The sequence below is a fragment of the Mercenaria mercenaria genome, chromosome 10 (genome assembly GCF_021730395.1).
Source record: "Mercenaria mercenaria strain notata chromosome 10, MADL_Memer_1, whole genome shotgun sequence".
NCBI classification, from domain to species: Eukaryota; Metazoa; Mollusca; class Bivalvia; order Venerida; family Veneridae; genus Mercenaria; species Mercenaria mercenaria.
In genome coordinates, this window is record NC_069370.1 from 25801485 (window position 1) to 25824266 (window position 22782).

Genomic DNA, 22782 nt, shown 5'->3' on the forward strand with positions numbered 1-22782 from the left:
GTGTACCCAAACAAACTTTGACCTTGACATTGACCTAGTGACCTACTTTCACATTTTTGAAGGTACAGGCTTCAAATTTACCCCACATGCATAGATTTGTGTTGTGTACGGAAACGAAATTTGACCTTGAGCTAGTCAATAAGTCTTGAAATTTGGAACACTCAAAAATGGCACATTGGTGGGCGCCAAGATCACTCTGTGATCTCTTGTTGTTTGTTAGCTGGACTATTCAAATAATAGTCTAGCTATTCTGCTCAGCCTGGCGTCGGCGTCACACCTTGGTTAAAGTTTTGCATGCATGTACATTTGGCTATCGTTTAAAGGCATATAGCTTTCAAGGTGAGCTTTTGTGATCGCCCTGTATCCGTCGTCCGTCCGTCGTCAACAATTTGACTGTTAACACTCTAGAGGTCACAATTTTGACCTAATCTTAATGAAACTTGGTCAGAATGTTACTCTCAATAAAATCTTGGAAGAGATTGATATTGCGTCATCTGAGGTCAAAAACTAGGTCACCAGGTCAAATCAAAGGAAAAGCTTGTTAACACTGTAGAGATCACATTTATGAATTTATCTTTATGAAACGCGGTCAGAATGTTAATCTTGGTTGATCTAAAGGTCCAGTTTGCATCTGGGTCATGTAGGGTCAAAAACTAGGTCACCAGGTCAAATCAAAGGAAAATCTAGATAACACCCTAGAGGCCACATTTATGACCATATCTTAATGAAACTTAGTCAGAATGTTAATCTTAATGATCTCAATGTCCTGTTCAAAACTGGGTCAGGTGGGGTCAAAAACTAGGTCACCAGGTCAAATCAAAGGAAAAGCTTGTTAACAATGTAGAGATCACATTTATGAATTTATCTTTATGAAACTTGGTCAGAATGTTAATCTTGATATTCTAAAATTCCAGTTTGAATCTGGGTCATGTAGGGTCAAAAACTAGGTCACCAGCTCAAATCAAAGGAAAAGCTCAATAACACCCAAGAGGCCACATTTATGAAAGGAAAAGCTTGTTAACACTCTAGAGATCACAATTTTGGCCCAATCTGAATGAAACTTAGTCAGAATGTTACCCTCAATAAAATCTTTGATGAGTTCGATATTGAGTTATCTGGGATCAAAAACTAGGTCACCAGGTCAAATCAAAGGAAAAGCTTGTTAACACTGTAGTGGCCACATTTATGACCATATCTTAATGAAACTTGGTCAGAATGTTAATCTTAATGATCTATAGGTCAAGATCAAATCTGGGTCAGGTGGGGTCAAAAACTAGGTCAAATCAAAGGAAAAGCTTGTTACCACTCTATAGAGGTCACATTTATGACTGTATCTTCATGAAACTTAATCAGAATGTTAATCTTGATGATCTTTAGGTCAGGTTTGAATCTGGGTCATTTGGGGTCAAAAACTAGGTCACCGGGTCAGATCAAAGGAAAAGCTAGTAAACACTTTAGAGGCTATATTTATGACCATATCTTAATGAAACTTGGTTAGAATGTTGATCTTGATGATCTTTAGGTCAATAGGTCAGGTGAGCGATACAGGGCCTTCATGGGCCTCTTGTTCTTTTTCTAGGTCAATTACCTACCTCACTTGGTCAAGTCCCATAACTCTGACATGTATTTTGGCCAAATTATGCCCCTTTTTGGACTTAGAAAATCCTGGTTAAAGTTTTACATGCAAGTTACTATCACCAAAACTAATGCAGATATTGAATTGAAACTTCACATGTGTCTTCGGGGTCATAAAACTAGGTGATAGCATCAAGAGCCATAGCTCTGACATGCTTTTTGGCCAAATTATGCCCTCTTTTGGACTAAGAAATTTTTGGTTAAAGTTTTGCGTGCAAGTACATATAGCTATCATGTAAAGGCATATAGCTTTGAAACATATTTTTTCTTTTTTTAGGTCAATTACCAACCTCACTGGGTCAAGTCCCATAACTCCATAAATAAGTCCAAGACTGACCTTTTGATTTACCTAGTGACCTTCTTTCACATTTTTGAAGGTACTGGCTTCAAATTTGGACCACATGCATAGTTTTGTGTTCCGAAATGAAATTTGACCTGGATTTTGACCTTGTGACCTACTTTCACATTTCTCAAGCTACAGCCTTCAAATTTGGACCACATGCATAGTTTTGTGTACCAAAATGAACTTTGATCTTGAGATTGACCTAGTGACCTACTTTCACATTTCTGAACCTACATGCTTCAAATTTGGTCCACTTGCATATTTTTGTGTTCTGAATTGAAATTTGACATTGATTTTGATCTAGTACCTACTTTACATTTCTCAAGCTACAGCTGCCAGATTTGAAGCCCATGCATAGTTTTGTGTACTGAAATAAACTTTGACCTTGGAATTGATCTAGTGACCTACTTTCACATTTCTCAAGCTGCAGCTTCTAAATCTGGACCACATGCATGAACCATATGCACAATGTTGGGTACCGAAATGAAATTTGACCTTGATTTTGACCTTGAGCTAGTCCTGAAATTTGGAACATTCAAAAATGGCTCAATGGTGGGTGCCAAGATCACTCTGTGATCTCTTGTTTCTTTTTTATGCCCCCGGCATCTACTGATGCAGGAGGCATATAGTGATTGTCCTGTCCGTCCATCCATTCGTCCGTCCATACGAGGTTAACCAAATAGGACTGTTCCGTCTAGCATCAATACCCCTTACTAGAATGACTTTATACTAATGCAGATGTAACCTGTGACCATTCCTCATCTTCAAACATCACCTGACCTCGGTTTGACCTTGACCTTGACCTCGTTTTGGACTTAGGTTGCTTTGTATGGGCCATCTCTTGGTTAACCAAATGGGACCGTTTCGTCAAGCGTCAATACCCCTTACTAGAATGACTTGATACTAATGCAGATGTAACCTGTGACCATTCCTCATCTTCAAACATCACCTGACCTCAGTTTGACCTTGACCTCGTTTTGGACTTAGGTTGCTTTATATCGACAAGGATGCCACCGGGGGCATCAAGCGTTTATTGAACGCAGCTTCTTGTTTAGGTCAATTACCAACCTCACTAGGTCAAGTCCCATAACTCTGACATGTATTTTGGTCAAATTATGCCCCCTTTTGGACTTAGAAAGTCCTGGTTAAAGTTTTACATGCAAGTTACTGTCTTCAAATCAAATGCAGATATTGAATTGAAACTTTACTGTATCTTCAGGGTTATAAAACTAGGTTATGGCATCAAGTCCCATAACTCTGACATGCATTTTGGCTTAATTATGTCCCCTGTGAACTTAAAACATCTGGTTGAAGTTTTGCATGCAATTTACTATCTCCAAAAGTAATGCAGATACTGGATTGAAATTCTATAGATGCTCTTAACATTATTCCTGCTTCTGGGACAACAATTCGAATAGTCGAAATTTGCTGTCTTACCGACAGCTCTTGTTTGTTTTTTAGGATCAGTCTTGGGCCAAACTTTGGCCCAGTGCCAATGGCTAATGTTTCTTTTCCCCAATTTCAAACTTTTCTTTTTACTTTTTCAACCAGGACGGTACCTATGAAACCTTAAAACATTTGACACACAAAGACACAATTATGACCATTTATTATGCCCCCCTTCAAGGAAGGAGGGGTATATTGTTTTGCAGATGTCGGTCAGTTGGTCGGTATGTAGACCAATCCGTTTCTGGATGATAACTCAAGAAGGCTTGGGCCTAGGATCACACAACTTAATAGGGAGGTTAATCATGACCAGCAGATGACCCCCATTGATTTTGAGGTCAGTAGATCAAAGGTCAAGGTCACAGTGACCAGGAATAGTTAAAACGTGTCCGGGCAATAACTTGAGAATGCTTGGGCCTAGGTTCAAGAAACTTAATGGGGAGGTTCATCATGACCAGCAGATGACCCCTATTGATTTTGAGGTCAATAGGTCAAGATCAGGGTCACCAAATAATTTCTGTTCCTTGTGCAATTACTGAATGCATCAAGGTGGTCATTTCGTGTTCTACGAGCCCTTGTTTCTTAAATGTAACACTTTAATAAAAAATGTCACTTTATAACAATTTCCTATTTAGACATTTTACAATGAATTTCTCCCAGTTGTAAAGGCTCTAGCAGGGCCCACACTGGGCTAAAAAAAGTTGGAGCCACCTTTTTTCTCGGGAACGGTGGGGAGGGTGCTGGAGAGGTTTCCCTTCCCGCGGCGCGTTGAAAATTTTTTCACTTCCCATAAGCAAATGGTGATATTCTAGCTATATAGGGGGACTTTGGAATGAAAGTGGGTATACCTCTAAAGCAAGTTTTGTATTTTAAAATGTTGTTGGATGTTTGAAGCAACCCGTCTGAAATATTTTTTCATTACAGATTCTTTTTGTTGAGGGCCTACTATGTAAATGCATGGCTCTGGGGCTATGTTTTTGGTGCTCTGTGCTTCTGAGAAATCTACCCATACCTATTACCTTCTGTGCTGGTAACTTTGGTAAAACCAATACAGGATAACATTTCAAATCCATTCCTAACTTTTAAAGACATTCAAAAAAACATGGCAAACACCTTTACTAATTACTTACTAAGATCAGACAGTGGCGACAACGTTAAAAAATTCATCAAACCGTTCATTATTTTGCCGATTTGCCGATTTGTTTATTAATTATTTGATCCATGGAAATTAAAGGCATCAAACATTTAATCGGCCGTAATGACAACAAAACAAAAAGATTATTCTTACCCGGTAATTGGTTGCTAATTGATTGCAAATTGCATCTACTCACGTGTCAAGATGTTTATTACACATTGTTAAATGTAAAGTGAATGCAGACTGGGTAGTACTATCCCGAAATAAGTTAATTTTATAAGGTAAAATTATCGGAACCAGTCAGCTGTTTTTTAACATAATTTCTCGGAGGTTACGATTTAGAACGTCTGAAACAAAATGGCGGTCCAAATTACAAAGATTTTTTTCATTTTCGCCACTCGCGATTTTTCTTCGCCACTTTCATCGCAGATTCGCCAAATGGCTCGAGTGGCGAACGACAGCGTGGGCCCTGCTCTAGCCTCCCAAATCAGTGGGAAAATTAATTATTTGTAACATGATAAATTCATTAGTTTGTAAATTACCATTGTTATCTTGGGGTGTTTGCTTTCTCTATTTTGATATAGCCCGCCCGCTTAGCTCAGTAGGTAAGAGCGTTGGTCTACGGATCGCGGGGTCGTGAGTTCGATCCTCGGGCGGGGCGTATGTTCTCCGTGACTATTTGATAAACGACATTGTGTCTGAAATCATTAGTCCTCCACCTCTGATTCATGTGGGGAAGTTGGCAGTTACTTGCGGAGAACAGGTTTGTACTGGTACAGAATCCAGGAACACTGGTTAGGTTAACTGCCCGCCGTTACATGACTGAAATACTGTTGAAAAACGGCGTTAAACCCAAAACAAACAAACAAACTATTTTAAAATATTGCAACATTTATTGACTCTCCCTGCAAATTTTTTTTAAGCAGTGGAGGTCTTTTTATTAGTAAAGGTCCATCTTAATTTACAAAACCATCTCTTCAAGTTTGACACATCCCACTCATTTGTCTTCTATAAAAGGTCTTCATGTTTTATTGTATGAACAGAAACTTACACCCCTTACACACACTGATCAATTTCCCCAACATACATGACATGAATATTGTAGTTAGTCAATAGACACCTGGCATTTTGCCATTAACAGGTTACATGGCCTGAAATGGGTGTGTTGTAAAAAAAAAATCATCTGAATCAAATGAATGAGGTTATTTTAATAGTCACAAGGGAAGAATGTGGTTACATATGGGAAACCAACTCTAATTTTGTTATTTGTTTCTTGTTTACACATTTGGTATTTTGCAGGAAGTAAGTTAATTTTGTCATTAATTTGGATCCCCGAGATAGATAAAAAAAACATTGCTAGCAGAACTGAGTAATGTGATCTGTAATAAAATATTGGTTTCTGCATTAAATTTTGTGAAATGACATGTTTCCTGACACCAAAAGACCTAGCTCCACGAAAAGGAAAGGACCTGTTGACATTACTCTGGTGCAGCTATGACAGGTTTTTAATTGTAAAGATATACATTCTGTGTTATATTTTTAGCTCATTTAATATTTGAAATGTGGCAGGTTTCCAAAATAGATTTGGTTTACTGGCCTACATTAGATTGTATATTTTGACAATCCAGACATTGTTTAACCCTTAGCCTGCTGCAGGCGAATTTAACAGCCTTTGCAAACAGCTTGGAACCAGATCAGACGCCGATTAAATCGGCGTCTGATCAGGTTCCAAGCTGTTTGCTACTCTGACAATATTTCTTCCAATTTTGGAGCAAATTGAATGAACTTTACAATTTTAGCAGACGACATTTCCAGCAGGCGACAATTTATCTAGCATGCTAAGGGTTAAATACAGATTTGACCTGGAGACATATCACTGATACTGTCCTTACTTAATTTTAACAGTTACTACTCGTATTTAATTGAAAACTGACTGTAAAGAAAAACAATAAAGATTTATTTAAATGCAGACTTCAAGATCCCTTTACCCCCCACCCCCAACACACACGCGCACACAGAGTTTTGAAAGCTTGAGAGTAAAAAAGTTTTTAGGTTGTAATACATAACTTATTCATATCTACAGCACCTCCATTTTCCCAAATTTTTTTTCAACCTTTTGTTGTGTCGCAAATTTTACATTGTATAGATGATTTTATTAGCATATGATTGTAGGAAAATGTACATGGCAGTTCATACATCAGACCAGTCATATGACCTACCTGCCTTCAGTTTCTGCCTAACTGTTAGTTCATACCTCTGTCTATTTTCATTTTCTTGTTCATTCCCCGATATCTGTTATTTAATCTTGCATTTCAGGTTTACCCGGACCATGATATTAAAAATGTGATAGAGACCAGTTATAAGATAGAGATTCCAGAATGGCCCAAGTTTGATGGACCAGATCCAAAGAAAACAGGAAACCATAAAGTGTCACCTTTTAAATGTTTAGGTAAGGTCTTCCTTAAAAATGCTGTAGTACTGTCATATCACTAGTGTGATGTCATTTAATCTTACACTCTAGATCTGCATCAGTTGAGAAAAGTTCTATTCTGACTTGGTGGGACTAATAGGCTGTGTTTCAGACTAGTAGACTTATTAGAACGACTAGCGTGAAAAAGTACAATATCCAGCAGTAATTTGTGGGGTCTTCAGTTTCCGCGTTTAAGAGTCTGTTGGTGATATATTTATGAAAAATAAAGAGAAGTTCATGTTAATGCCGAACTGTTACTTTTCTGTGGATTCTCTTAAAGAAGTTCAAATTGTTTTTAAATTAATTTCTTAAATTTATCTTCCATATTTTATTAGTTCACTACTAGTTGAAAACCAGTTTCGGGGACTGTAGGAATGCACCTTTCCGTGCATCATTCCGTCCATCCGAAGTTTTTGATGCATCTAGCTCAAAAAACTATTTGATATAAATTGATGAAACCTTTCATGAGCCTTAATCATGATATAAACTCACGCACCTCCCTATTCTTCAACTGGCTTCACCCCCTATTTCCAGAGTTATAGCCCCTGAAATAGTAAAAAAATGCACATTTTCACCTTGTGACACGCATAGCTCAAGAAGTATTTCATATAAATTGATGAAACCTTGCATGAGTCTTTATCAAGATATGCACTTGCACATCTCCTGTTTTTAGCTCGACTATTCGAAGAATAGTCTAGCTATTCTACTCACCCTGGCGTCGGCGTCGGCGTCACACCTTGGTTAAGTTTTTGCATGCAAGTACATACAGTCATCAATGAAAGGCATATAGCTTTGAAACTTATTTCTTCTTTTTCTAGGTCAATTACCAACCTCTCTGGGTCAAGTCCCATAACTCTGACATGTATTTTGAGCAAATTATGCCCCCTTTTGGACTTAGAAAATTTTGGTTAAAGTTTTACATGCAAGTTACTATCTCCAAAACTAATGTAGATATTGATTTGAAACTTCACATGTGCCTTCGGGGTTATAAAACTAGTTGATAGCAGCAAGTCCCATAACTCTGACTTTCATTTTGGCCAAATTATGCCCCCTTTTTGACTTAGAAAATTCTGGTTAAAGTTTTGCATGCAAGTACATACAACTATTTCTAAAAGGCATATAGATTTGAAACTTATTTTTTCTTTTTCTACATCAATTACCAACCTCACTGGGTTAAGACCCATAACTCTGACATGTAATTTGAGCAAATTATGCCCCCTTTTGGACTTCGAAAATTCTGGTTAAAGTTTTACATGCAAGTTACTATCTCCAAAACTAATGCAGATATTGATTTGAAACTTCACATGTGTCTTCGGGGTTATAAAACTAGTTGATAGCAGCAAGTCCCATAACTCTGACTTTCATTTTGGCCAAATTATGCCCCCTTTTGGACTTAGAAAATTCTGGTTAAAGTTTTGCGTGCAAGTACATACAACTATTTCTAAAAGGCATATAGTTTTAAAATTTCTTTTTTCGATTTCTAGATCAATTACCAACCTCACTGGGTCAAGTCCCATAACTCTGACATGTTTTTTGAGCAAATTATGCCCCCTTTTAGACTAAGAAAATTTTGGTTAAAGTTTTACATGCAAGTTATTATCTCCAAAACTAATACAGATATTGATTTGAAACTTCACATGTGTCTTCGGGGTTATAAAACTAGTTGATAGGATCAAGTCCCATAACTCTGACCTTCATTTTGGCCAAATTATGCCCCCTTTTGGACTTAGCAAATTCTGGTTAAAGTTTTGCGTGCAAGTACATACAGCTATTACTAAAATGCATATAGTTTTGAAACTTATTTTTTCTTTTTCTAGATCAATTACTTACCTCACTGGATCAAGTCCCATAACTCTGGCATGTATTTTGGGCAAATTATGCCCCCTTTTGGACTTTGAAAATCCTGGTTAAAGTTTTACATGCAAGTTTCTATCTCCAAAACTAATGCAGATATTGAATTGAAACTTCTCATGTGCCTTCGGGGTTATAAAACTAGTTGATAGCAGCAAGTCCCATAACTGATATGCATTTTGGTCAAATTATTCCCACTTTTTAACTTAAAACTCTTTTGATATTTAACTTTTTTGGGTAATATTTTCCTGCTTCTGGGTCAATATTTCGAGTAGTCAAGCTTGGCTGTCTTACGGACAGCTCTTGTTCGTCTGGCACTGCACCCTGTTTCCAGAGTTATGGCCCCTGAAATAGTATAAAATGCACATTTTCACCTTGTGACGTGCCTAGCTAAAGAAGTATTTGATATAAATTGATGAAAACTTGCATGAGTCTTTATCAAGATATAAACTTATGCACCTCTTATTTTTTGTCTGGCTCCATACCTTATTTTTTAAAGTTATGACACCTGAAATAGTCCAAAATGCACATTTTCTCCTAACGACGTGCCTAGCTCAAAAAGTATTTGATGTAAATTCATGAAACCTTGCAGGAGTCTTGATTATGATGTGACCTTGCACACGTGTCATTCTTCTTGACAATCTAAGCGCTTTTTACAGAGTTATGACCCTTGAAATAGCCAAAATAGTGGATTTTTTGTTTGTGATACTCAAAGCTCAAAAAAGTTTATGGCCTAGAATAATGAATCCTTACCCACTTAAGACTGCAAACAAGATTGAATTATTGCCCCTTATTTGTGACAAATATACCATTTGGAGTACACCCTGCATTCTAGTTGTTTTTTTTTTTGTCATCTGAATTTGGGGAATTTTTGTGCCCCTGCTGGAGCATATAGATTTGGTCTTGTCCATGCGTCCGTCCGCCTGTCTGAAGTTTGTGACGCTCCTAGCTCAAAAAGTATTTGATACAAATTGCGATCTCCTAATTTTCGTCTGTGGCTCCGCCCCCTATTTCCAGAGTTATGGCCCCAGAAATAGTCAAAACTGGACATTTTCACCTAATGACATGCCTAGCTCGAAAAAAAGTATTTGATATAATTTGATGAAACCTTGCATGAGTCTTTATCATGATATGAACTTAATCACCTCTTTTTTTTCATCTGGCTCCGCCCCCTATTTCCAAAGAAATGGCCCCTGAAATACTTAAAAAATGCACATTTCCACCTTGTGATGCACCTACACAATGTAGCTCAAGAAGTATTTCGTATAAATTGATGAAGCCTTGCAGGAATGAAATTGCGCACTTCCTATTTTTGCCAGGCTCCGCCCCCTATTTCCAGAGTTATGGCTAGTGAAATAGTGAAAAACATTTTCACATTGTGATGAAATCTTGCACAAGTCTTTATCATGATATAAACTTGGCCACCTCCTATTTTTCGCCTGGCTCCACCCGGTTTCCAAAGTTATGGCCCCTGAAATAGTAGAAAATGCACATTTTCACCTAATGAAGTATTTGATGTATGCATGAGTCTTTATCATGATGTGACCTTGCACACTTAGCATTCTTCTTGAGATTTTAGTGCTAATTACAGAATTACGGCCCTTGAAATAGCCAAAATAGTGGATTTTTTGTTTGTGATGCTCATAGCTCAAGAAGTATATGATCTAGAAAGGAATCCTTTATACAAAATTTTGGTTGAGGCTATACCCCCTTTAGACTGCAAACATGTGCCTTCAGGGTTATAAAACTAGTTGATTGCATCAAGTCCCATAACTCTGACATGCATTTTGGTCAAAATTATGTCTCCTTTGAACTTAAAACTTCTGGTTAAAGTTTTGCATGCAAGTTACTATCTCCAAAACTTATGCAGATACTGGATTGAAACTCTATAGATATTTTAAGATTTAGCGTAATATTTTCCTGTTTCTGGGACAGTAATTCGAATAGTCGAGCATTGGCTGTCTTACGGACAGCTCTTGTTATTCTAAACTTAAGTCTAGTCCCTATTTTCTAGTCATCATGTCAGGTAATTTTGATGTTAGTTTGATTTTTTGCAAAGAAACTTTGATGAGATTGTTTCCATCTTGGGCGAAATAGAACATTTATAAATCAATATGCAATGTAGAATATGTTAAAGAGTGTCCGTATATACTTAGATAATATTAGTGAAAATAATTTTATAGAGATAAAACAAATAAATAAAAACAGTTGTCTGACGAAGCATTCTAACAATACATTGATCTGCATATTTATTAAAGCCGGTAGCTTTAGAATGCCTTTGAAAGACTGCAGTATCATTTTAAACACCCATCAAATCATTCTGTAAAGGTTATTCAAATTTGTTGCAGTTATATATTATACAACTCACTACCGACATCTGCATAATTTATATAATGATTTACACACACAAAAATGATATAAAATTGTCCAAGATTTGCCAAGCATTAAAATATCATTCTGTGCCCATAGAACTTTTATACAGAAATAGATATTTTTATGTACATTGAATATCTACATCATTCACTTTGGAATTACAGTCGACTTTGTATTAAGAGACCACCCAAGGTACTGCTAAGAAGTGGTCTCTTAATGGAATGGTCTGTTTATGAATTTCAGTCAGATGAAAAGAAAAGTTATTTTAACTGTTAATGATTTCAAATTCTGTTTTAACATTGTGAACACTTTTCCAAGTCCATAAAACGTGAAAATTATGGCTAGATTGTTTGTCAGTTCGACTGATACAAAGGTTAATTGCATTCAGTCTCGTGAAAAATGTACTCGCTAATTATACAGATGAAGAAATGCCCGGTACAATTTTGGTACCCGGTCGCTTAATAGATACTTTTGTTGAATATTTTACCTGTCGGGACTACATTAATGTGGTCGCTAGTCGTTTAACAAAAAAGTCGTTTAATGGAATGAATTTATGTACTGAAAACGTTCGGGAGGGATTTTGACTGGTCCTTTAATACAAAAATCGCTTAATAGAGGTGGTCGCAAGTACGATGTTGACTGTATTTTACTTAATACTTAGTTCTTTTAATTAAGATTCATGCATGTGATGTCAGATTTTTCACCTGTGTGGGAAGGATGAGGAGTGACAAGTAATCTGGGTCATCCTGGGTCAAAAACTAGGACCCCCGGTCAAATCAGAAGGAAAGCTTATTAACACTAGAGGTCACATTTATGACCCTATCTTCATGAAACTTATGGAATGTTTATGGCTGAGTTCAAGTCTGGGTCATGTTGGGGCAAAAACAAGGTCACTAGGCCAGATCAAAGGAAACTAGAGAACACATTCTAAGTTTAAATTTTGTGAGAATTGGTCAGAATGTTTGTCTTGGTGAAATCTAGGTCAAATTTGAATATGGGTCATCAGGGGTCAAAAAACTAGGTCACCCGGTCAAATCAAAGAAAAACTGTGCAATAGGGACTGCTTTTTTGACGCGATATTCGTGAAATTTGATCAGAATGCTTTCCTTGATGAAATCTAGGTAAAGTTGAATCTGGGTCATATGGGGTCAAAAGCTTGTATACACTCTAGAGGCGACTTTTTTGCTCCAGTCTTCCCGAAACTTTGTCAGAATGTTTGTTTTCATGAAATCTTGGATGAGTTCTAATCTGGGTCATGTGGGGTCAAAAACTAGGTCACTAAGTCAAAGAAAATGTTTGTTTACACTCGAGAGGCCGCATTTTTGGTCCAATCTTAATGAAAATTGTTCAGAATATTTGTCTCTATGAAATCACTAGGTCAGACATGTTTACACTGTTATGGATGTCTCAGAATTTAATTTGCTCACCTGAGTACAGAGTACTTAAGGCGAGTTATTGTGATCACCCTTTGTCGTGTGTTGTCTGTGTTGTGTTGTCAACAGTTTGACTGGTAACACTCTAGAGGTCTCAATTTAAACAAATCTTAATGAATCTAAGTCAGAATGTTACCCTCAATAAAGCCTTGGACGAGTTCGTTACTGGGTCATCTTGGGTCAAAAACTAAGTCACAAGGTCAGTTAATAGGTAAACCTTATTAACACTCTAGAGGCCACAGTTCCTAGCTCATCTTCATAAAACTTGTTCCTAATGTGTCTCAGTTTGAAACTGGGTTACCTGAGATCTTAACTAGGTCACTTCGTCAAATTATAGAGAAACCATATTAACACTTTAGAGGTCACATTTTCTACTTGATATTTTCAGCTTGCTGATATCCCCTGAAATGTTTGCATGCAGTCATTTTGGCCAGTTTAATTTAAAATGGCCCCTGATTCCTAGAAATCCTCTCCAGAGATCAATTGTTTGAGGTCTGTAATCAATTATATTATGATATCAAAAAGAAGATTTGAGTACTGTCAGTTACTTATTGTAAAATGTATATGATTGCAATCGAATACGGTTATCACACTGTCCTTATTATGTCTCACCCATAGGTGGGGGGGAGACATATTGTTTTTGCCTTTGCTTGTCCGTCCGTCCACATTAGGCTTGTCTGGCACAGGTCAAACTGCTGGCCGGATTTCGACAAAATTTCACAGGAGTGATCAGTACCAAGCATATCGCTGACATGTTCTGCTTTGCTGCACAAAATGGCCACCAGAGCTAAAAATAGAAAAATCATGTCCGGCTTTCACAGGTCGAAACTACTGGCTTGATTTTGACGAAACTTGATAGGAGTGATCAGTACCAACCCTAGTTGTGCATGTTGCTGGCACGTTCCGCTTCCCTGCACAAAATGGCCACCAGAGCTAAAGGTATACATAGGGAGGAGACATATGTTTTTGTGCCAAAAACACCTAGTGTTAATTTCTTAGTTTGTGAGAAACACTGACTGTCTCATAAGATTTAAACTATATGAAACTTTACACACTCATGATAATGTAGTGTGCATGAATCAATAAAATCTAGAAGAAGATCCTTTGGAAGTAAAAAATTACAGGTGCGCGGTATTACCGGTATACCGGTAACCATGGTACCATCTTCCCGTGGTACAGTACCACGGTACCATCGGGGAATACCAGTATTTTATCGACATTATCCCTACTTCTGTTTATTTTTAATTTACATTGTCTATGTAGCCTTCTGTAACAGCAGTTGACACCATGCATGATTTTCCGATTTATATCTCTGGAATTCCCATGCTACTATTATTAGTTTCCAAAAATAACCACCCAATGGTGCAACTGAACATGTATGATCGATCGCGTGATCCCCAATCAAAACCTTCGAAAACCTCCAGATTATTCCGTATAGATGGATGACGTCATGGGCACACTTGTTTTTACTTTGAGTCTGGTAAATTCGGCGAGTTCCGACGTCTTGTTTAAATGATGATAGTTTAAAATATCCAAGTATGTATTTGCACGTATTAAAAAAGAAATAAATAGTATTGAAAATGTAGAGTCGAAATTTATTATTTTTTGTTTGAAAACGATCTGATGAAGCCTTCATAAACGTTACTGGTTTAGCAAAGGGGTGCACGAATAGAACTTCAAACAAGCGCGACCTATATACATGTGACCAAGTGCTTCCCTAGAGACAATATGGCGTCTTCCGACGAATACACGCTGGTAAAAAATACTAAGGGTCATTAATCTAACTAGTCATTAGTCAAGTTAATATTCCAGTATATTTTTAGCTCGACTATTCAAAGAATAGTCTAGCTATTCTACTCACCCTGGCGTCGGCGTCGGCATCACACCTTGGTTAAGTTTTTGCATGCAAGTACATACAGCTATCATTTAAAGGCATATAGCTTTGAAACTTATTTATTCTTTTTCTAGGTCAATTACCAACCTCACTGGGTCAAGCCCCATAACTCTGACATGTATTTTGAGCAAATTATGCCCCCTTTTGGACTTAGAAAATCCTGGTTAAAGTTTTACATGCAAGTTACTATCTCCAAAACTAATGCAGATATTGAATTGAAACTTCACATGTGTCTTCGGGGTTATAAAACTACTTGATAGCACCAAGTCCCATAACTCTGACCTTCATTTTGGCAAAATTATGCCCCCTTTTGGACTTAGAAAATTCTGGTTAAAGTTTTGCGTGCAAGTACATACAGCTATTACTAAAAGGCATATAGATTTGAAACTTATTTTTTCTTTTTCTAGATCAATTACCTACCTCACTGGGACAAGTCCCATAACTCTGACATGTATTTTGGGAAAATTATGCCCCCTTTAGGACTTAGAAAATCCTGGTTAAAGTTTTGCATGCAAGTACATACAGCTATTACTAAAAGGCATATAGATTTAAAACTTATTTTTTCTTTTTCTAGATCAATTACCTACCTCACTGGGACAAGTCCCATAACTCTGACATGTATTTTGGGCAAATTATGCCCCTTTTTGGACTTAGAAAATCCTGGTTAAAGTTTTACATGCAAGTTACTATCTCCAAAACTAATATAGATATTAAATTGAAACTTCACATGTGTCTTCGGGGTTATAAAACTAGTTGATAGAATCAAGTCCCATAACTCTGACATGTATTTTGGGCAAATTATGCCCCCTTTTGGACTTAAATTCTGGTTAAAGTTTTGCGTGCAAGTACATACAGCTATTACTAAAAGGCATATAGCTTTGAATCTTATTTATTCCTTTTCTAGGTCAATTACCAGCCTCACTAGGTCAAGTTCCATAACTCTTAACATGTATTTTGAACAAATTATGCCCCCTTTTGGACTTAGAAAATTCTGGTTAAAGTTTACATGCAAGTTACTGTCTCCAAAACTAATGCAGATATTGAATTTAAACCTAACATGTTTCTTCGGGGTTATAAAACTAGTTGATAGCATCAAGTCCCATAACTCTGATATGTATTTTGGTCAAATTATGTCCCCTTTCGAACTTAAACTCTTTTGATATTTAACATTTTGGGTAATAATTTCCTGCTTCTGTGACAATATTTCGAATAGTCGAGCTTGGCTGTCTTATGGACAGCTCTTGTTTTCTTTAATTCTAGTCAAGTAACTAGTCTTCGTTGTTGCTCATAATAAATTAAGTATTTCTGAGAGTTTTTCAATATTTTTATGACCACTACCATAGCTGTAAGTCTTACGATAAATATGGTGGTATACCATGGTATATACCGCAGTAATTAGGAAAAAACCGTGGTATACCGCGGTATTTTTTTCAAGGCGGTACCCAGCCCTATAAAAAATGCAACCAAACAAAATAGTAGCAGACTGTGCTTGATTGAGTCTGTTCATGAGAGGTAATGGAAAGTGCAACAGCCTGCAAGCCCAGCACCGACTTAAGCGTTATTCTAATTACATTGTATTGAATGGACTCCATGATATCAAAGGACCAGAAAATACAACAACACATTACGGCCACCACACTGCACTTAAAGATTGTTGGTATGGTAGTTAATAAAAAGTAGAAGTAGATCCTTTGGAAGCATAGAGTGCAACCAAGCAAAATAATAACAGACTCTGTTTGATTGAATCTGTTCATTAAAGGTAATGGAAACTCACAATCTTAAACTGAAACCCTGACACACTGTCAATGGCATCCAGTTTAAGAGCATTGCTTGCTTGTTTTAACTTCTCCAACATATTTGTAAAGTGCAGTACATGACAATAATTTTGTTGCAGCGCATTCCAGGATGATTATTATCAGGGCTTCAGAAATTTTGAGAACTCAATTGGTCCGAAACGAAAATCATGACCTCGGTGCTGCCCCACCCACTTTACTACCAATATCATATTTGTAAAACGTGATAGAGTAAAGAAATAAGTATGTCATGCATTAAAAAGGATTTACCTGTCACAGCGAGTTACCATACAATGAAAACAGTTATTCAGTGTTATATGTGATCATTACTTTGTTTAAATATCGATGTTTTTCCGAGAAAATACTTGCAAGGATAAAATTGCCAAGGCATTGTTTTCTTGGTACCGTGTACCTAACTAGTCTAAAAGCCAACGCACGTGACTTCGGTATCGTATACATGGCAGATACTTTGTGATGTTTCCTCATTATTTGACGGAATTTTATAAAATACAATGCGTCAAAGTGATTTACTCAACACTGTCTCTGCCAAACATCCTCGGTATTTTTAGAATACTCTGCCGCAGACCAAATGTGTACATTATGTAAATGCTGTGATCGAATTTTCTGTGTATAGTACCAAAAGGTCAAGTGGGTTGGCCGCAATTATAATTTCACTGGCGTTGTACTTCAGTAAGCAACTACGTTTTATAAAGTTATATGTTCTCTTCTGATGTAAACAAAATTTCATTTTGAAACATTTTTTTAAAGACCGATTTGACATGTTTGATAAACATTCGGGTTTATCAGTCCAATTTTTTGTACAGTCTGGTTGCAATGACGATTTTCTGTACTTGTTTCAACTAGACTGCCAAATAAATCATGTAATTTTTACAAATTAAGTAATTATTAAAATTACTTATATCAGTTTCCCGTGTGATGTCTCATTAAATGCAATGACCATTTGTTTCTTTTTACCAGTCTACAAACATAGCCTTTTGAAAAAAAAACAATCCGTGGGCTAATGATCTAAATAAAAAGTGGGTCCCCATCAAAAGCATTTGGATCCAGTCAGAAGCATTTGGAAACCAGTCAAAAATGTTTAATACATTGCAGTCTGCTGCCTGCAAACATTAAAGGGTGTGCCATGCGAGCACTGTTGTGTCACATGCTAATTACGGACCGATTACCAAGGTGAAAATCGGACTGTTTGACAGGTTTATTGATTATCTGAGGGTGCGACCAACAATTTCCTGCTTGGCAGGTGATCGTGTATTGAGATTTCAGACCAAAATTTATACTTTTTCTCCATTTTTACGGGACCGATTTTTTACATTTTTTCAGTTCACGAATTGGTCTGAAAAGTCAAAAATCGGTCCAAAACAGACAAACCGGCAAGTTTCCGGAGCCCTGATTATTATCTTATTAGTTGGTGTCAGAGTCCCCTTGAAATAGCAAGACATTTTGTTTTGTAACATAAATAATGTCAGATATGAAAGCTGCAGTATGCTTGTGTCATCATATTCTAAGCCACTGTTAAATTTACTAAGCTGAAAGTATTATAATTGATATTTTCTATTCATCTTTCTGTTTTATTACAAGTGGTTATTACTATATCTGAATGGCTACAATTTTCATTACTGTTTGAATTAGTTCTAAATGCTTTTAGTCTCCCAATTTACTGGCAACCTATTCTTCATGATGAATAAAACATTTATGGTTTGTAAAAAAAAACGATATTTTCTGTCTTGGATCAATACAAGTTATTATTGGCATGTCTGCAATATAACAGTGGAATTGGCAAATCTGCCAAAACATCATTGTTTTCTCAGTGAAATAGTTTGAAAACCTTGTGCTTTGTAAATATTTAATGCATGAATGTAACTGATGCTTTCTGAAATCAACTTCAGTAACCAGGGGTGAAGGAAAGGTATACTCAGTTTAGATTGCCAGGTATTGGGCCCAGTGCAGGGAATTGTATAGGTGACAAATGTAACCTATCGATGCATCTTCCATTGCACGGTCCTTGGTACATAATATGCACTCTGTGAGAACTACGTTCCAATACAAGTCATGTCTAAACAATATCATGTGACATCTCTCAACGACTTCTTGTTACGGTATCGCTCAATATGACTCGGCTTATATAATTTTCATATATATTAATTACTTTGATTATATTTACTTGTGTCTTTACATGAACATGAATTCAGATTCCAAAAGTATTCGCATAGATTGATTAAAACTTTTAGATTTTAAAAACAGGCGTCTGTAATTAAGAAAATGGAAGCATTTTGCTATTTTCCAAAATAAAACAATATACTACACTTTTTTAAAAGCAATACTTACAGACAGTCAATGATCAATTAAGGCAATGCCAGTTTTAATTTTAGAAATATATTTCTGCAACTGCTTTATCATAAACACGCAATATTTATTTGATATAATGTTTCTCACTCTAACCGATGATGTTACTAACTCTAAACGCAACACAGGCAAGCGTTACTGACACTCATCGAAGTCTTGTGACTTAACACATAACTTATATTCGATATATTCGAGTTAAACATACCAGCAAGTCTGTGACTGAAAAATCAGATTTTGTTCCAAGTGTGTAGTTTTTATGCCCCCGAAAGGAGGCATATAGTTTTTGAACCGTCGGTCTGTCAGTCTGTCGGTCTGTCCGCAATTTTTGTGTCCGGTCCATATCTTTGTCATCGATGGATGGATTTTCAAATAACTTGGCATGAATGTGTACCACAGTAAGACAACGTGTCGCGCGCAAGACCCAGGTCCGTAGCTCAAAGGTCAAGGTCACACTTAGACGTTAAAGAATAGTGCATTGATGGGCGTGTCCGGTCCATATCTTTGTCATCGATGGATGGATTTTCAAATAACTTGGCATGAATGTGTACCACAGTAAGACGACGTGTCGCATGCAAGACCCAGGTCCGTAGCTCAAAGGTCAAGGTCACACTTAGACGTTAAAGGATAGTGCATTGATGGGCGTGTCCTGTCCATATCTTTGTCATCGATGGATGGATTTTCAAATAACTTGGCATGAATGTGTACCACAGTAAGACGACGTGTCGCGCGCATGACCCAGGTCCGTAGCTCAAAGGTCAAGGTCACACTTAGACGTTAAAGGTCATTTTTTGAGTCGGCTAAAGGCTGAAAGCCTTTTGACGAGTCCTTGCTATCCAACGTTTCTCTAAATGGACCAAATAACACAGTGAAGGGATGTAGTTCCATTAGATTTCTCAAACTTCAAACAGTTCACTGCATGAATGAAGTTAAGTTGTGTCAATTCCCTTTGCTATGACCAATATACGATGTAACCTGTCATATTTTTGACTTGTAATTGTGCAATACTCGAATGTAACTCATTAAGCATAAATGTGCATTTTAAGAATTGCGCAGGCTTACAAAGCTTGGGTAACATCCAGCGAAAGACAAAAAATAGTTCCACATGGCTCCAGATAAGATGCGTATTAGCGTAAATTACGTATAGAAATAATGCAAATACGCATGTCTAATAATTTCTAAGCGTATAAAAACGTATATAAAATTACAGAAACGCACACAATGCTTTTTTAAAAACAAAATCTGAATCGTCTGGATGCGTTAGGTAACATAGCCAATCAGCCTTAATTCACCCACATTGAACGTAAACACGCATCGTATGATTTCTATAAACTTTGCGTGGGTTGAATTTTGCAGTCAGTAAACGGATAAATTATCGGAAGAAGAAGCTCTTACTGGTTTGTTTAGTTACTACTGATATTAAAAATGATTTTAATTCTTATTTTTCGAGAAATAAACAAATCGGCGAAACATTAAATTGTATTTTCTTGTAGTTTTTGAAATCGAAAGTAGATCGTCTATGTTTGGCTGCTTTCACGAAACGAAACAACTTTTTTATGAAAAGATTTAAATAAGAGGTAATTTAACCGTAAGCTTCAATGTCAGATACTGCCAGTTGCTGCTAAATGTCTTCGTATCATCACAATTTGTAAAATATATTGTTCAAACTGGAGAAAAGTGTAATCGTATCCGGATATAATATTTTGGGGAAATATCGAGCTGTGTTATGAAATTTTAAGAAAAAAACTAAAAACAAACTGAAACTGGTAGACTATACTGTCAGTACATCAATCATTAGCCGACTCAGGCCATTCAGGCCTTTGATCATGATAGTGCATTGATGGGCGTGTCCGGTCCATATCTTTGTCATTCATGCATGGATTTTAAAATAACTACGCATGAATGTGTGGCACAGTAAGACGACGTGTCGCGCGCAAGACCCAGCTCAGTAGGTCAAAGGTCTTAAACTCTAACGTCGGCCATAACTATTCATTCAAAGTGCCATCGGGGGCCTGTGTCATCCTATGGAGACAGCTCTTGTTTATAATTACTACACGTGTATTATTCATTATAGCAACAATATAAATTTTGTTCTTTAGCCTGAGTGGAACTGAAAATATCCTAGTTAAAGAACTTAAAAACGTGATGACATCCATGAAACTGATGTCACAATTGACGACACGCACCAGATATGAAATTGGAACGTCAATATGTACAGGTTATTAACTTTGTATGTGGATATATGCACTTGTTCTGAAGCGGTGATATTACGCGACTTTAGGAAACCAAATGAAAAATTATTTTAGGTATGTAATAATGAAAAATATTGCAAGATCACGGTCCATTGAAACAAAAAGGAAAATATTTTTAGGTATGTAATAAGGAAAAAATATTTCTTGCACACCGGACTGGCGTTTTCGTTGGTTTTACCCATGCCTGCAAAACCCATCTGGTATTCTCGTGCTGGTAATGACAACTAGCACTTCATGCATTGATTATATATGGTATTGTATATGTGAACTAAGACAATATCAGGTACCTTGAGACCTTCTCTCTGTCCTTTTTAAAACTAGTATATTTCTCGGTCCAAAATACGTTATTTTACGGAAGGATTATACCGTTACACTACAAAGGATAAAACTAAAGTGAAACTTTGTTATTGTGCTTCACTGAAACGTCATAACTTCAGTTTACGGACTTTAAATTCCCGTGCTGGGCATACATACTCTACCATAAGAAAGAGTACTGCAAATAAAGTATTTCTATTTGCTTCGAATTTCTATTATTATATATAAAATACGGTATGCAACAAAAAAGATCTGCTAGAAACGCATAATTGTATACGATATGCAAGAAAAATTGCAGTCATGTGTTAAAGAATTGGATAGATATATTTCATCCTGAGAGACCTTGAATACGAGTTAAGACATCTCAGGCTCCTTATTACATTCGAAGGTAATAATGATTATCATGTGTGGAAAAAATGAGCAATACGCCTGCACATTATGACAAAACTATTTGTTACGAAATAGCCAATTTACTTGCAAAGTTCTGGAAGTAATGCTTTACGATCCTGATCATCAATACAATATTGATTATCGGCGTACAAATGTACGTACTATTTAATAAGTGCGAATGTAAAAGCTATTTTGAGACCATTTAGTAACAATGAACTATGTGACTATGTGTTATTGTCATCACTTGATCGGCGTCGGCGTCGGCATTGCCTGGTTAAGTTTTATGTTTAGGTCAGCTTTTCTCCTAAACTATCAAAGCTATTGCTTTGAAACTTGGAACACTTGTTCACCATCATAAGCTGACCCTGTACAGCAAGAAATATAACTCCATCCTGCTTTTTGCAAGATTTATGGCCCCTTTTGTACTTAGAAAATATCAGATTTCTTGGTTAAGTTTTATGTTTAGGTCAGCTTTTCTCCTAAACTATCAAAGCTATTGCTTTGAAACTTGCAACACTTGTTCACCATCATAAGCTGACCCTGTACATCAAGAAACATAACTCCATCCTGCTTTTTGCAAGAATTATTGCCCCTTTTGGACTTAGAAAATCAGTTATTTAGGTCAGCTTTTCTCATAAACTATCAAAGCTATTGCTTTAAAATTTGCAACACTTGTTCACCATCATAAGCTGACCCTGTACAGCAAGAAACATAACTCCATCCTGCTTTTTGCAAGATTTATGGCCCCTTTTGGACTTAGAAAATATCAGATTTATTGGTTAAGTTTTATGTTTAGGTCAACTTTTTCTCTTAAACTATCAAAGCTATTGCTTTGAAACTTGCAACACTTGTTCACCATCATAAGCTGACCCTGTACATCAAGAAACATAACTCCATCCTGCTTTTTTCAAGAATTATTGCCCCTTTTGGACTTAGAAAATCAGTTTTCTTGGTTGAGTAATATGTTTAAGCCAGCTTTTCTCATAAAATATCAAAGCTATTGCTTTAAAAAACTTGCAACACTTGTTCACCATCATAAGCTGACCATGTACAGCAAGAAACAGAACTCTGTCCTGCTTTTTGCAAGACTT

General features: G+C 36.6%; 1 protein-coding gene across 1 annotated transcript in view; it reads left to right on the plus strand.

The window, feature by feature from the left end:
- The first annotated feature begins 4682 nt into the window (after positions 1-4682).
- LOC123559597 (amyloid-beta precursor-like protein) overlaps positions 4683-22782 on the plus strand; it is a 75046-nt gene continuing 56946 nt past the window's right edge. Inside the window, exons 1-3 of the mRNA XM_053516831.1 lie at positions 4683-4715; positions 5859-5861; positions 6807-7008. Coding sequence (XP_053372806.1) covers positions 4683-4715; positions 5859-5861; positions 6807-7008 — 238 coding nt within the window. The remainder of the gene's footprint in view (positions 4716-5858; positions 5862-6806; positions 7009-22782) is intronic.